General features: G+C 39.5%; 1 protein-coding gene across 1 annotated transcript in view; it reads right to left on the bottom strand.

Moving 5' to 3' along the window:
* LOC146308144 (voltage-dependent N-type calcium channel subunit alpha-1B-like) overlaps positions 1 to 17,232 on the bottom strand; it is a 137,413-nt gene that overhangs the window by 11,943 nt on the left and 108,238 nt on the right. The window contains exons 34-41 of the mRNA XM_084746200.1: positions 16,215 to 16,342; positions 13,287 to 13,383; positions 4,792 to 4,897; positions 4,558 to 4,665; positions 3,703 to 3,812; positions 2,960 to 3,144; positions 2,500 to 2,629; positions 2,277 to 2,387 (exon numbers count right to left, since the gene is read on the bottom strand). Of these exons, the coding sequence (XP_084602326.1) occupies positions 2,277 to 2,387; positions 2,500 to 2,629; positions 2,960 to 3,144; positions 3,703 to 3,812; positions 4,558 to 4,665; positions 4,792 to 4,897; positions 13,287 to 13,383; positions 16,215 to 16,342 (975 nt within the window). The remainder of the gene's footprint in view (positions 1 to 2,276; positions 2,388 to 2,499; positions 2,630 to 2,959; positions 3,145 to 3,702; positions 3,813 to 4,557; positions 4,666 to 4,791; positions 4,898 to 13,286; positions 13,384 to 16,214; positions 16,343 to 17,232) is intronic.

Here is a 17,232-nt window from a genome sequence, read left to right as displayed (position 1 = left end):
GAATTTGTCTGACCAGGACAGTTACATGTCTGGAGATGTGGATGACAGCATTACAAACACTGTGGCTCTCTACCTTCAAACAATATTTTTAGTACCATGTGATCATTTCTATTTTTCATAGAATGTATGTGTCAGCATTGCCAGATGGCTGATTAATGCCATTAATTATGTTCCCTTAATTACTTTAGTCTTTTTAATATCTCAGTATTTGGACTGCAGGGCATATAGGCTTAGAAGAATAGAATATAGAATAAATATGCTTAGTTGGTTTCTTCATGAGAGTTAGATGAAAAAAATCAATATCAGTTATATGTGCACGTATTAAAGGGAAGATTCAACACTTTTATTATGGATGTCCAGTCAGTGTTGATGGTTAATGTAGTAAAATGAAGCAATACATTTTTTAGTGTGTGCTATATTGATCAAAACCATGGCAGCAGTGCCTACATGTACCAGGATGCATTACATGTGAGTTTCTGATACCCATGTCCATATTCTGTGTATCATCACCTGAGCTCATAGCTGTTACTTGTTGAGAAAAACACACCATTAGGTGACAAAAATCCAGACTGAAACAGCCTGTAGTTCTTCCTTAACTCCTTTGTTCTTAATCAACAACATCACCGTGACATCACTGGATGCATGAAGAGCAGATTTTGCAGCAGGTGAAGTCAGCTTTCTCTGTCAATATACGGCAGAATGAGGAATGTGTTGCTTCAACTGACTACATTTACCATCAACACTGACTGGACATCCTCATGAAAAGTGCCAGATTTCCCCTTTAAGTGTGAAGCCAGAGCCAGGAGATGGTTAGTTTAACGTTACAAAAACACTTCTTATGCTCACTAATTAACATGTAATGTAATGCAGACAAGTAAAAAATTTAAAAACATTTGTGATTTTATGGGGAGTTACATGCTATAACTATTACTATTTCATTTATCTCTGTTTTACTTACCACGTTAAGCTAGGCTAATTACTTCATGGCTCTAGCTCCATACTTAAGGAGAGCAAAGACACCTGAGTATGGTATTGATTTTCTCATGTAACTCTTGCAAAGAAAGGGAATAACTATCTAATCATAAGTCAAGAACACACACTGCAGCTCAGCTGGTCATTCATTATCCAAATATCCAATATTCCTGCCTTCTTTTGTAAATTAGTAAAGACTGGCACTATGTCAGCATATGACAATAATAGTGGTGTGGCACCATCTGGATGGGAGGAGAGATTTTAGGTTTTGGGTTTGTTTGTGATGATTAACTGGCAAAAATGTGGTATTATAGAGAAAGCATTATTAATTCAGTAATGTATTCTATTGATCAGCAGATCCACAGTATGTTTTCCACTTGGCTGAGTCCATCTATCCTCAGTTTCTTCCTCGGAAATAAATGTGATATTGTCAGCCTGGTGAGGTCGGGGTCAGCAGGATGAACTGATGTGGACTGACAGAGAGCGACTCTGCTTCTGTTAGCTCACGGCTGCTTTCACTAACCGGCTACCACTCAGCTTTGCACCAGCCTTTTTCAGCCCTTTTCCAATGTCTCTGACCTCAGCCACCTGTTTTTTAGCTGGTTTACTCATTTTATTATTCCCTATTTCCCTTCACATTGTAGAAGCCATCATTAGCCATTAGATCATCAAAAAAAAATCTAAGACAGGGCTATTAAACTTCAGCAACAAGTGGGCCAAATAGGAAAATCACTGTGGGTTTGTGGGCCTCAGAATCGTTTGTCGATTAATGGCTACAAACAGCTCTTACAGTATAATGTTTGTCTGAGCCCTCAGGAAAACTGGCAGCAATGATTTGGCTTGTAGTGCCTCTTCATATTGTATTCATTTATCTCAGCAATATCTCAGCTCATTGCACAATAAACACACGGTTTATTACTTGTTGCGGCTGGAAAAGTACATACATATGGCTTGACCATGTTGGTTCAAATATTGGTTGAGATTATATAATCTATGGCTAATTTTTCACAGTATCTCAGATATAACTTTGTATTATTTATCATATCACACACATGCCAGCTTGATTTGCAGCCCACCTCCTGTGGGCCTCTGAAAAATTCAAAAGGGCCGTATCCAGCCTGCGGGCCACTAGTTGAACAGGCCTGATCTAAGGTATCCACAGAGTCTGCATTTTCTGCACATGATATCATCTGATATTGTCACAAGAATGCAACTAAAACAAAACAACTGTGAATGAGCCAAAGAGTTATTTTCTCCGAGCACTGAAACAAGAGACACAGCATCATGAACACTGTAGAGCTTACGTAGTACTCAGCATTGAGTCGGGGCAGAGAAGCTGCTCTGCAGTGACCCTCCAGGCTTGGATATCCTTCTGTATCTGAAATGTTCTCCACCTGCTTCAGTTCAACCGATTCCTGAAAGAACGAGAAGAGTGGGTAGTATGTGTGGGGGCAACACAGATGACACAGACTTCAAAGAAAGTAAGAATTAAAGATAAGATTCAGAGCTTTATTGGTGTCTGTGTACCTGAGGTCTGGGAGAATACGGTACATCCTCTGATTGGCCTCTCTGGAGTTTCCTTCGACCTTTGGGCCTCTGTGCCGCCTGAGAAACATCTCCGGACTGGGAATGTTTAATGGCACTCCTCTGGTTTAGACTGTATGCGAACACACAAGAGCTCTGGCAGTAATACTGGCAGCTAGTCAGTGTTGTAGGATAGGATATAAACTGAGGAGGGACCATGCAACATTTACCTAAAACAGAATGTATAGACTCATATAAAAAAAAAAATAATCCGCCCCTTTGCCTCAGGACGCTCTACCAACCCAAAACGTCCAGGGAATGATTATCTCACTCCAGTATTATAAAACATTTTGTCTAGTACTTCTGGAAAAGTAATATTACAATATCAGGGAAACAACAGCTCCACCTATGTTGTGGATATATTGTGGATATACACTATATGACAGAGAAGACAGTCACTCACATTGTGTCCCTGTTAACCGAGGTGGCCATGGTGGTGGTGGTGATGGTAGTGCTGGGCAGTGCCTCTGGCTTTGCTTCTGGCTCAGGCTGGGGTGACAGAGGCTGTTTGGGGCTGGAGAAAGGTGGTTCTACTTCCAGTATGTGAGTGAGGGGCAGCACCGGACGGAACAACGCCCCCAGTTTACTCTGCAGGACAGACCAACGGCACGTCTTAAATGGACTCATCACTGACAATTTGATTCAAGGACGAGCATAAATAAGAGTATATACACTGAAACAACACCGAGTCAGTTTATATAAGAGTTTATATGAGACTAGAAGGTCAGACATGCTTGGTTAATAAATAAGAAATGGACTGAAATGATTACTTGACCTGTCAAATAAAAGTTCTTTCATTTATTAAAGATCCAGTGTGTAAAATTTATGGGGATTTATTGGCAGAATATGTTTTATTATTTTGTTATTATTTCTACTTAGTCTTATATTCAGCCTTCCAAATTAATTTAGCTTAAAAAGTGCAGGTTGGTAGAATGAGCTGGACACTTTGAAATTAGACACCTGATGCATGTGCCCCTTACATACCATAATGTTATGCGTTACTAGTCTTGTTTTTTCAACACTAGGAAATTACTTTACACGCATAATGATCCCAAGTAGATTCTATCTGAATATATCATCATAGTACTCACTAAGATAAAGCACTACTGAGCTCTTTATATCAACATTTCTTCCAGCATGTTGTACCTGAGGGCCTCCTGATGATTGCTGCTGCTGGAGTCTCTTGGCACGATTCTGCTTATAGTAGTCAAAGATCATTAAAGCTGCATAGACTTTCCCCACAGTCAGCTCATTGTCTGGAGGAGGAGAGAGCGCAGTGAGAGACAGTTCCCACATGTGGGCAGTAGATGGTGCCAGCTGAGCAACAAAGTACAATTCAGAGAAGAGGACACGTGCAGTACAGTATGTGTCTGGTCAGTGTGGCTGCAAACTGAGCAGTGCTGACATGATAACTAGCATGCAAAAGACCAAACTATACACAATCTACACCTTATCAAGTAATATACGCATTGTCTAATATTGCTTGTCTATATGCATGAAAGAAAAAAACTGAAAGAAAACAGAATATTGCGTATTAATGCACCAACATCAAGAAAACTGCCACTTCCCTCCAGTCTTCTCTAAAATCTAGAGAATTAGTACAATGGAGAGAAAAATCCCCGTCTTACAAAATGTAATATATTATTGCACCCTAAAAGTAGTTTTTTTTAACCAAGTTGAAAATAACAACAGCTGGTGTTGAATGATTATTTCAATTAGTTTCCAAAAAAATAAAATATTGATCAAAAGTATGTATAAAAGAGGGAACAGGTTAAAAATGACACCACACAACTCGTTATTTTAGTTTTTAGAAAAATAAAACTTTTGTGACTCAATAACATACAAAAATGAATAGAAGGGAGATTCTTGCAGTGCACAGCCATATAAGGAAGAAAGAGAAATTGAAATTGAATTTTGTTTAACAGAAAGATATCAAGTGATGAGCAAACAGCTGGGTTTCAGCAGAGCCCAGAAAAAACCCCAAAAAGGACTGTGTCTCACATTTATGTGGTGTCACCAGCAGGTCGACAGTCTTCTGGGACAGGTTCGGCCAGACTCGGTTTATCTCCCTCTTCAGCTCAGCGTCATTCAAACGCTGCGCCAGGACCCCTGGGGACGCGCCCACAAACATGTCACATCAAATCTGCACCAGACCCATCACCGCCACTCACATTAACATCTGAGCCGACAGTCCGGCCGCAAGGGATTCTGGATTTTGTGGTTTCAGTCTCTCACCAGATGCCAGTTTGATCTCCAGGGCCGTGCGAATCAGAGCCATCAGGGTGGAGGTGAAGTGCACCGTGTTGTCGTCCGCAATGGGCATGTTCATCTTTACCAATCGCTGAGAGGAAAGGAAGCAAAGAGGAGGGGCCATGAACCAGGAACAAAATCAACAACTCAGGGAAATTTGGAGGCTGGATTAGGGATATGACTACAAGCCAAATTAAATAAAAACTGTTTTAATATTGGATTTAGTTTCAGTTTGTCTTTCTGTTTTCCAAAACCCAAAGATATTTATTTTACAATGACTAGTTTACATGCACACTAAGTTTCCAATATTATTCTGAACACAATAATATTCCAGATCTTATTACAGGTCATGGAAACATCATATTCCTTTTGGATATTCCTGACTAACCGTTATTCTGAATATAACAAGACTTGCGGGGCATGCTGATATTATTTTAGGAGAATTCTTTGGACATATATACAGCATGCTGTGTCACACTTGGGGTTTTAACTAGGGATGGCTTGATCTGACTTTTTCATGTTCGATACTGATATCAATACTGCAACCCAGAGTATCAGCCAATACTGAAACCAATCTGACACCATTTGTCTCCCTCTCTTAAACAACTAAGCTGTTAATAATAACTTTAACGTGTTAATAGCTGTTAATGAAAACACTTTCTTAACCTAGCCCTCCAAAAAATGCTCATACTGTGAATCAAATATTCTCCTCCCCTAAAGGAAGGAATCCATAGCACACAATATGACTCAGTTATGTAACAACTAACTGCAAATTAGCTACGGCTATAAGTACTATGTACAATACAGCATCTACACTTTTAACTTATATGTAACAATGCCAACATGTATTGTCCCTGCAAAAAAGATACTGCTGTTTCATTTTATTGAAAGTCTTTCACACTCAGAATTTTTAGCAGCATTCTTGATTGGTCAGCACCGTTCGAACATGTGTTAACTGTGACACTTCTCTCTTCACTGCATTTCGCACAAAGGAGAACTTGGCTTGGATACCAGCAGGGTTTTGGATATGCTTTGGATATGACACATAATGTAAGCTGTGGGAGTTATGTCATTACTGTGTTGCTGTTTGCACGGCTGCATGTGAAGGGGAATTTTAGAAGAACGTCTTCATTAGCCATGTAAACAGCCTAGAAGGAATATTGCCTTTTTCAGAATAAGGGCATAACCGGAAAATTATGTGCATGTAAACGTAGTCACTGATTTGCAACTGAGAAAAGAATCAAATCCTCACACTAAGTAGCTAAAACCACTGAATATTTGGCTTTTGTCCCCTGTAAATGACTTAATCAATTATAAGACCATTTTTGTCAATTCATTGTCTGACAAACTATTACTTCATGAATCATTTCAGTCCCTGCAGAGGCCTCAGCCTTTGTGCCCACCATAAGTTAAGAGCACTAAAAATGAATGCAGGGAGCTCTGTGCTGTTTATGGCTGCTGCTGTTGCTATGAGACTATTGCAAATCCACCTGAAGCGTGGCAGACTTCTGCTAAAAGCTAAAACATGATTAACCTCTGATTCTGAGCACTGTGAGCTCTGCGAGGACGCTAAGCTCTTGCTGCTGCAGGAAAAATGCAGCAACATGTCTTAGTTCTGAATAATGACTTAGAGGCCTGAGGAGAAAATTTAAATTCTTGCAGTCAACTTTTTCCCCAATCGACAATGTGAGGATTCCCCTCTCTGTTTCTGTTTCACAGCATTATAAATTGAATATCTTCGGGTTATGGACAGTTGGTTGGACAAAACAAGCAATTTAAAAATGTCACCTGCAGCTTAATTTTCACTATTTTCTGACATTCTATAGGCTAAGTGATGAATTGTTTAATTAAAAAAGTTAGAAAAGTCGCTGTCAGCCTTACACTGCAGTGCACTGTTTAGTGTTTAAATCTAGTAATTATTAGGAACAATTACAAGACAGCACACAGGCTCAATTATTATTAATTAATCAGTATTTCTACAGCCGACTTTGAAGCTTCAAACTCATAAAGCCTTAATTGAATAAAGTAGAAAGTGATCAGCATAAATCCACACCATGCAGGGTTTCTGGATGACACGATTCAATCACACATGCATGTCTGAATTAGTACACAGTGAGGCTGGAGGGGTGGTAGAGACATGGACTGGATATAGAACTAATCAAAAGAAAAAAATGAAGAACTGAAGGACGAAAGCAAAGACCATCAGCGACATCAGAAACATTTGTGAAAAAGGGAAACTGTTGTTGATGGTTCCCTTTTTTTTCCAAGGCAAGATAAGGAAAAAAAAGAAAGTGTATTCACTCTGGGAGCATAACAATACAGATGGAGAGATGGAGAGATGAGAGGCAAGAGACAGGAGGAGGGGGAGTAAGTGCCTCAACTGGAAAGCATGAAAAGTCTTGCATCTTTTTTTTTTCCAGAAACAGAGTGGAAGAATGGCAGCTGCAGATGAGCAGCAGACAGATAAAGAAACACATAATCAAAAAACACATATGCAGGGGACACATGCTTGCAGACAAAGACTCAACATGCATGCACACAGACACACACAGTGGAGTTTGAAAAGGAGAAGAGAGGGTACAAGTCCCAAGAGAGGGTGAAGGAAAGATCATTCTAAAGAGAGAGTGAAGCTCCGCCTGAGGACAGAACATAAAACTGGAAACACGAGGGTAACGGGGACAATTGTGACTGTCAGGGGAAGACGTGTTCATTAGGAAGGCAGGTTAACAAGGAGCGCGATCAGCTTGCTAAGTAGTAGGAGGGGAACAAAGTAGAAAAATAGAGATGGCGGGGGGGATGCTAGCCTCGCTCTCAAGTGCACCGCTGCTCTCTCTGTGTCTTTGTTCACGTCTTTCTCTGTCGATTCACAAAAACAGGAGTTATATTTGGAGATGTGACCACGTCAGACCGAGACATTTTTAACTGGGGCAAGGGCAGGGCTGCTTTAAATGTGATTCATTTCGACAGCTGTGCATGCACTGGAACCACTCACATTAAAGTCTGCATGCTAAGAAGTAAGCAGCTGGCACGGGGACTACCTGAGGATTGTTGAGCTGTGTGCCACAATCCCACTTCACTAGTATACAAGTCTTACATATAATCATGGGATCAATGTGCCAGGTTCTCCTTCATATAAGACAGTGAAGGAGAACATGGCAAAAGGGTCCCATCCTGCAGTGTTGAGTAATCCCTCAGTAACCCCTGATTAGTATCTGAATCCAGATGAGATCCTGAACTAAACCACTTGTTCCTTTGCCAAACCACCTGATTCAATTGAAATCTCCTTTTTGAGATATCTTGGTACAGCTGTTGTAATGCATTTATGGACACAAGGGGACAAATGAACAAAAACAGGTTGATTTGTTGGGAATATTTACCAGTTTTCACACCCACCACACAGAGAGCAACATTAATCTGGAGTTGAGCTTCTATTCCACCTGTCAAATACTCGCCTTTTATCTCTGGATTTGGTCTCCTCCACTTGCCCTATTTGCAACTTCAGTGCTCCATATGTGACTCTGTGAGCCTGTTTACACCTGCTATTACACTATTTATCCTGGGTGATCCAATCACAAGCGGACAACTCCAAGTACAGGTGTGAATGCACTGAGTACACACAAGATCCGACCACTCAGACCACATTCAGAGGTCGTCTAGGACGCCTTTAGCCACATTCTTTTAGTAGTGTGTATGCAATGTTTCGTGGGGCACAATGAAGGACCACCCACTCAACTGACATCCTGCAAATACATCAGTTGGTTCACTGTAAAGCGATTTATGTGTGTTTAGCTCCCTTGCCTGCCAATATAAACAGCAGATGTTTATGAACACAGAGTAACTGCAATATCCCCACACTCTCTTAAAAATAAAATCACACAGTTTTGACAGTTGTTGAGTGAGGAGAAACATGATAAACTCTGTGAAACAACTACAGCAATTTCTTGATCATTTGTTCCTTCTTGTAAATTTGGCATAAAATGCAATGCATGAAGTTGTTTCTTTCCTTGAAAAAAGCACTGTCAGTTGCAGCATCTCTGTTCCAGTGGCTGCTCTCTTCTAAAGTGCATCTGCAAACATTTAGCAGTTGTTTGAACACACTGTTGCAACTGATTTCACAATCTACACTAAATTTAGGAAAGAAGGCAATGTTTTATTGCCGGTAAGCATGTCAAATCTTACAAATACAGTAATCACTAATCAACATAGGCTACATCTTTGTCACCTGTGGAAAATGTCCAGACTACCTTAAAAAAATTACAATTTTGTAAGATATTCGAACAGGAGAAACTTTAGAAACACTGTCTATGGAAAATTCTTAATTATTTGCGGATTCCTATGAATCCAGAAAATTTCACAAGAGGTCACTCAAGATGCATGTGGAGACACACTGTAACACCAGCTGTGAATATACACACTCAGAGTTGTCCACAGTTGGATCACCTAGGACGCATGTTGATACCAGGCGTTTATACGCGACACGATTTGGGAACATGGCATTCATGACACAAACCTGAATTCAGCCACACTGAGCTGTCATTAGGTGCAATGGTTCTTTCAGCTAAATGCTAGGGTGTTAGCATGCTAACATACTAATCAACACTCCACACAAACTCCATCTGAGGCTGATGAAAATATCAGTTCAAAGCTCACTGTGGTAGTTCTGCAAAATATTTGGTCATAAGTCAAAGTGGTGGACAAAGTTAAATCTTGATCTGATGATGGGGCTATGAAAAGTTATTACATTTCATCCTGAGGGGAACATGGATGTCTGAATCAAATCTGATGGAAATCCATCAAAACAGTTTTTGAGACATCTCACTCTGAACTAAATGCATTAACCTGATGGTGAAACTACTGAAGATGAGAAGTCAGGGGATTGCCAAAGCCAGCAGCATTCATCCTTTGGGCAACATGAGTGTCTGCATAAACTTTCACGGGACTTTATCCAGACATTGCCATCCCTAAAACTCAGCCCACAGCGTGGCAGAAAATCAAAACACTATCTCTTACCAGTTGTCCAGCAGGTTGCATCTTTAAATGCATTTTCTTGATCTCACAGAGGTCAACACTACAGTCTGCCCAGAATAATAAAATAATCGTCTGGATTTTTTTGATGGTTCCACTGAACAAAGCCTATGACCTAAGGTCAGAACAATGCTTGGTTCTATTCTTATAATTTATAAACTGTTATGATACCTTACAGCAGTTCTCTGTGTCATTATAACTGGTTGAAGTTATGGTAATTATAATGTGCTCTGTAACCCAGGACTCAGCTTTTTCTTTCATATACTGTTGTCGATTTGGGATGGAGGTATAAAGCATTATGAATGCTGGCCTCATCATGCACCATGTCCACCACCATCATGTCCAACACTTACAATATTTTAAAAACCTTGTTAGAAGCTATCATGCATGATTATAAATATTTATATTTAGAAAGAGTTTTATAACGCCTTATTAATGTATTATAATGCCTTGTGAATTTGCTTATATGCATTATAGACATGACCTACATGGAAAGTGGTAAAGGTTTTTTTTTTCATTATTTTCTACCAGCAGCTGGTGTTCGATACTTGTGCTTTGATACTGATTTTGTAGAGATATTATGGTTTTGCTCAGCTCTCTGATCTATTTTTGTTTATCAGAGTTACACGGCCCTGCAGCAGACGATCAGAGTGTACAACAAACCCTCACAGAGAAGGACAAGGCGACAGAGCTTCACAGATGAACAGAAAGAACAACACAACAGCAGGCCAGAAGATACCGACTGTGACACAGAAGACAGAAGCCTGAAGATGTTTGACAGGTGGAGGCAGGGAAGCAGCACTGACTGCAAGAGGGAGGAGGGGGCAGAGGAGGAAGGAGTAATTCTACCTTATAGGCGACTCGGGGGGGACATTTCTTCCCCAAACCTAGCGGAGGTGACATGTCGCGAAGCATCTCGTACATATCGCGGTAAGTCATGCGGCCGCTTCCCGGGGGGAAAAGATGGTAGGAGGCCATGGAAGGAGGAATGAAGATTTCCCAGGTGAGGAGGTGTCGGGATTAAAAGGGGGCAGGGGGGGAAGTTACATCGTCACAGAAAGTGGCAAAATCCAAAAGAGAGAATGGGAGGGGAACAGAGAGGAAAACACAGAAATCCTTGTTAATAAGATTTCCAGGATATCATGATCTGGAATGCCATCCTAGCTGGATTCAGGAATGGATCCCAGAGGAAGAGAGAAGGGAGGATGCTCCGGAGGATTCCCTGTGCAGAGATGCTGGATGGAGGGATCCTGGTGGAAGATATGCATTTGGGAATGAGAGTGCATTTTATGTTAAGAGATTACTCCCCTGAAAAACTGTCTTTTGAATATTAAACACTCATCATCTATAGAATAGTGGCTCAAATGGCAACCAAGTCTCACAACATAAAACAACAACAAAACGTGCAGAGAAACTTCTCAAACCACTCCTGCAACATTATACCGCTTTTCACCAATTACACTTACCCATATCAGTTTCTCTATCCTTATAATTTTGATACAGCATCAGTGTTGTCTTCTCAGTTGTCTGTCCAGACTGTTCTAGCTGTGCCATTATTGGCTTTTATACCAACAGTCATCCCTACAATACTGTCAAAGTTACAAACACTACATATGACTTGGCATTACTTAAATTCCATAACTTATAATTGAACTTTCAGCCAGAGAAAGTCATGAATGCTCACACTGAGCAGCTTTTATTGGAATGAAATGGACACTATCCTAGAAGACCTCAACCCGGGGGAAGGCCAAAGCCGGACTGCATGACCTTCTTGATTTTTAGGGGTTTATATCTCAGCATTTCATTCATTCCTTTGAAGAAAACTATAAGAAAATGTCATTTTTCATTTTTTTTAGATATTATTTAAGATATCTACCTAAAAAGATTTCTCACAGGGTAAGGGCAAGGTGAAGACTTGAACACAAGCTTTATTCACACAGCCTGAAGCCTCATCCTGCATTAGAAAAGCACACATTTAAAACAACTTAAGAGATAATAGAACAATGGCAAAATGTCAAGGACACTAAGTCTATTAAGTATGTATGATTATTAAAAGTTTTAAAAATACATATTACAGACAGAGAATGTTTCCTAAAAATATCAGGAAAACACATCTCTGATGCAACAATCTGGTCAAAATTCATTCAAAAAGCTTGTTTTACACAACTTTTTGCACTGCATTCACTCCATGGGTTAATTGTACAATTTATCATTTGCTCTGTACTGTTGTTGTTATGCACTGAAATATGAAAGCAATATGAAATATCCATAAAATATGTCATTAATCAGGGTTCATCAGTTTACTCAATGATAGAAACGGGGTCCATTAAAGAAAAAGGTTGCAAACCACTGTCCTAGAACATAATATTCAGTTCTTTAAAAAGAGAACTCCAGACTGCACTGCTATAAAGTTGTTGAACTCAGAATGGACAATGTTAAGAAAAAAAGTATCAAAATTGATGCAGCAGAACCAGAGACATCATCCTTTTCATTTCACACATACAATGCCCATAATGAAACTCAACAGCCAGCAGTTCAGTCGGAAAATTTTATGCAAGGAGCGGCTAATGTAGCCTGGAGGCAAGAGCCACAAGCATATGAGAGATGTCTCTAACACCACACTCTAATTTTTTTTTTCACTATCACACATGTAGTCTTCAGCCACAACTGACGCTGACTCAAGTGACATAACTGAGGTGATTTATTATGTTTGACATTGCGCCACAAGGGACTTTATACAACTTTTTCCACATATGCAGTAGTGCTCCCCTACACCTGTAAACTGATGAGTAAAATCAGTCAAATTCCCATTTCATGCAAAAAGTTTTATCATGTCCCTCCAACTAATTTTGGAAAATGCAACCTGGGAGAAGTGAATTATACTGCTGGAGTGTTTTGAGAATTTTCTCTGGATGTTTGATGTCTTCTTTCTTTCTTTGTTGCTATGACTCTGGGTCATTGGAATCCATTGTAATCCAAGAAGGACAATCACTGCAGTCAGTGCAGTGATTGTCTTTCTCACAGGAGCAGATACAAACTTTTTTTTTTAGAGCCACCCTTCAAGTGAGGAGTCAGAAGACAGATTTTCAGTGGAGTATTCCTTTAAGATGCCCTCTGTTTCAGCATGCTAAGAGGCATTAGCAGTAACCAAAGTGGAAACAAAGCACACAATGCTCTCCTCACTACCCACTCTTCTTTCACTCCTGTGTTTAGAAGCAGGACAAACATCACAGACGTAGCAACTGATGCCTTTTGTTTTGAGCCTGACTTGCGGCATTGTTTCCTGCACTCGCCATGGTTACCTGCCAGCTGGTTAGTGGAGAATCGATGCGTGTTTGTATGCATGTGTGGTCAGGTCATTCTCTGGCACCGCAGGGAATGAGAACAGACATTCACAGTCCGAAAAAACCATCACAGTCCCTTTGAAGACAAAAGGACTGTGTGGGAGTGCCAACCTTATAAGCCACCCTGTTAGGGCACTTCTTCCCCAGGCCCAGGGGAGGCGAGATAAAACGTAACAATTTGTACATATCCTGATAGCAAATCCTCCCGCTGAAAGAGATAACACATGGTCAACAGGTTAGTTCATTACATCTGTACATGATAATCTGTTACCAGTTGGTGGGTATTAACATTATAACAAACAACAGCATAAAGAATACAATATAATCCGTTTAAGCCGCTCTGACTAAATCTACATTTGTTAGTGTTTATTTTGACTGTTAAAAGATTCAATTTTCAAAGCAGTTTTTTCTTACCTTGAAAAGTGTCTGCACATAATCCCTTCAGTGTTTTTTCTTTTTGCAGCATTTTCTAGCTTCTTTTGCTCATTACAACAAGACCTTAGGCATTTAATTTTAAAAATACTTTTTCTCACACATTTTTGTTTACTGAAAGGCATGTATGGACCAAGTTTCAATGCCCCTTTTGGACAGGTAAATATACAGAGGTGAAAATCTGGAGAACACCTGGAGAGATAAAAGGATACTAACAGTGTTAAGTAAAGAAATCTATAAATAACATAAATAAATAAAAGAAAAATGAATGAATGCATGAATAAGAATAAAAAATAAATAAAATAGAGATGTAATAATACTAATAAAAATCAGACAATTAATTAATTAAAAGAAAACTAATAAAAATACAATTTACAGTAAAAAATTACTAGCAGAGGATGGTAGAGAAAAATTATACTAATACTAAGTTAATACTATTTTTTTCTAAAAGTATTTTTTTTTTTAAACGTGAGAGTGAAATATAGAAAGTAATTAAATTATTTGGATTTTTTTAATTATATGATTTAATATGAAATTTTCTTTAGCCTTTTTTTCACCTAGTGTAAAAAGGTCTAAATGTCAGGAAAAGTGGAGAAATACTAATAGGAATAGTATTTTTAGTTCACCTCAAAGGAGTCAAAGTTAAGTATATTATAGCTAAAACTACTGTGATCAGATTTTTAAATAACCGCCACGTTTTTAATTGAAGAATTTCTCTTCCTCCCAAATTTGCAGCAAAAAAAAGCATGTGGCTGTAAACTGTAGCAGCCGTTTTCTTCATGCAGCAGAAACGGTGCACTCTCACACCAAAACGTGACAGACCCGCAAATCTACTAGAGAATACTGTGTCAGTGTCATTTTTTGCCGCGCCTAGGTGTGAAAAATACATGCGTGTGTAATACAACATGTAATAGAAGTGATCAGGATCCCAGCACCACAAAGGAGAAGCAAAAGCATCTTAGTCGCCCTCTGGTGGCCGGCTGCAGTACAAGTCATAAATCCTGCCGACCGATGTTAATAGATAGCATATGGGCCAAACTAAAATATTAAAGTGCACGTCAAATAAATTTTTCCCAAAGATGGTTTCTGTCATTTTAGGTAGTTCTTATCACGATGATGTTTGTTCAAGTGTTCTTTTTTCTGATCAGTTTGATTCTAATTAATTATTTGATGATATAAAAACAGGGTTTTATGCCATGATTGACAGCTCTGCTTGTGGTTGAGTCAACCGGCTGTGTGGGTGGTGGAACTTGAAAGCGTGGCACTGACACTGGTCACCCCTGCACAGACTCTGGCTCCAAATGACGTCACCAGTGCAAGATAGCAGCACCTGTATTTGGGATAGTTTTACTTCAGCTTTTTACAGTGGGAGGAAGTCGAGCAGCGTCATCCACCTTTATTTACAGTCACTGGTATGAATGTGCAGTGCCAGCAGGGGGTGATAATGATGGGAGACCAGGGTTTGGTTCCAGTGTGTGGCAAATAGTCAAAGATGACTGTTTTAAGGAAGTAGTCATTTTGACCCAAACTATCATGTTTTCCTAAAACTAACAAAGTAGTTTTGTACCTTAATCCTAACCAAACTGTGACTGTCACCTGAAATATTTCCCAGCAAGCTTTATTTTGAAAGTCCAACCGGACGTTGGATATGTATTATTGCTAACTTGACTTTTGAAAGAGACCGCATGTATTTTTCATGCCTAGGCGAGGCAAAACATGTCTATTACACAGTTTGGTGTGATACCAGATAGGCAAAAAGCACAACAAGTTTTAGATGTGTAGAAGACATTAAATAATAAAAAAAAAAATGAAATTAATTTACACCAAGTGTAGAAGAAATGAAAACGATGAACTTTAAATATACTGTTTACCTGAACTTTAAATATACTGTATACCTGACGTAAAAATGAGTTAAAGCACCTAAAATATACTGGATGTTTCTGTAGGCACTTCTCTGAGAGCAGCTAATTTATATTCAGAGGCATAAATAATAATTCCTCCCCCGTTATGTCTGTCAGGAGATGGCAATTTCATATTTCACATCTCACACCTCTCCCGGAGTCCTGACTCACTGACAAGGCTCCTGTGAAAGCCTTCTTTAAAACTTAATGAGCCTTACATAATCTGAGACAGATTACGTCTCACACTGTCTCACTCACAACTTATATTGTGTTTAAGTCACGTTAAACAGTGTGAGGGGCAGAGAGGCCGCTGACATAAACCTGTACCCCCCTCGTTAGACGACTAGAAACAGTTCCTCTTCACACCACAGTGACAGACTGAGGAGCTTTGGACCCCGCAGTCTTACAGCGGCAAAGAGGGCTGAATGGACGCCAAGCGGAACGCTGGATTTACATGCATCAGTCCGGCCGACAGGGGGCTCGTCATCAGCCTCAGCCGACTCCCAGCTCAGGCTTAATGTCATTCACCCGCTGCTAAGATGGGATTTTTCCAGTTTCCACGTCAGAGGCATTCTGCCGGAACTGGAAGTCATTCTAAGAGTTTCCTGTTTCCTGGCCTATCTCTCTTCCACAAACAAACCCCCTCCTCTTTAACACACTAACACTGGAGACTATGCTGTGGTCAGAGAGCAGAGGAAGCACTTACCAGGCAGCAGGGTCGTACTCTGCCCACACGCGTATGAATTCATCGAGGTGATGAGGCCCCAGGATAGAGGCGTCCCTGGTCAGGTACTCAAAGTTGTCCATGATGACAGCGACAAAAAGGTTCAACATCTAGTGAATGAAAACACAAGTGTTTAAAATAAATCTAAATAAAATAATCAAATTTTCAAACTTTAATCTGAAAAGAGCTGACATGATGATTGACTTTGTGAGGAGAATATTAATCTTCAGCACCTTAAAGAGAGAAGATCATCCCTTATGTCATCTTGTACTTTGCTCATTAAATATTGCTGGAAATATGCGCTATGATTATAATACCCAAAAATTTAAATCCATTAGGTTTCCACATGAATGATCTATTACCCCGAGAGAAGAAAAAGTATTACAGTTAAGAGGCATTACCTAACATTTACTCCAGTTTGCTTTATAACCAAAAAAAAAGCACTAAATGTATTGATCATCTTTAACATTAATGGAACAGACTGCATGCATTTACATAAGATTAATAAAATGTTGTCTGCTTATAAACTAGATTTAAAGTCATTGTTGACAATTTCCAACAAGCTGGTTTAAGGAAATAAAATCTTTGTTCTATTTTTTTTTGTGGTTCAATAAGAGGCTTAAAATAACCTACAGAAACACTCCATGCCACATAATCTGGCAAGACAGATTAGAGGGCAAGTTTTCTATTGATTGATTTCTATTGATTACCTAATACTTCAAAGTGAGGTTATGTATTGTTAGTATTTTGCCTTAGAGGACTATCTTGATGATTTTGTGTGTTTTTACCACAAAACCATATTTCAGTCAGACAACTCATATTTAAGAATGTTTATTGCAGCAGCAGAACATAAGTAGAATTTGTCCTCTAGGCTCCGCCCTCATCACTCCTCGCAGATTATGTTTACATAACGATATAGAGGAGTAATGAACACATATCTTGGACACGCTGTCAGAGCCTGCGGGTGGATGCTGGGGGTGGTGGTGGGGCTGAATGAGCA

This window comes from Lutjanus erythropterus, chromosome 20, assembly GCF_056507025.1.
Source record: "Lutjanus erythropterus isolate fLutEry1 chromosome 20, fLutEry1.hap2, whole genome shotgun sequence".
NCBI lineage: Eukaryota > Metazoa > Chordata > Actinopteri > Lutjaniformes > Lutjanidae > Lutjanus > Lutjanus erythropterus.
This window is presented reverse-complemented; position numbering and strand designations above follow the sequence as displayed.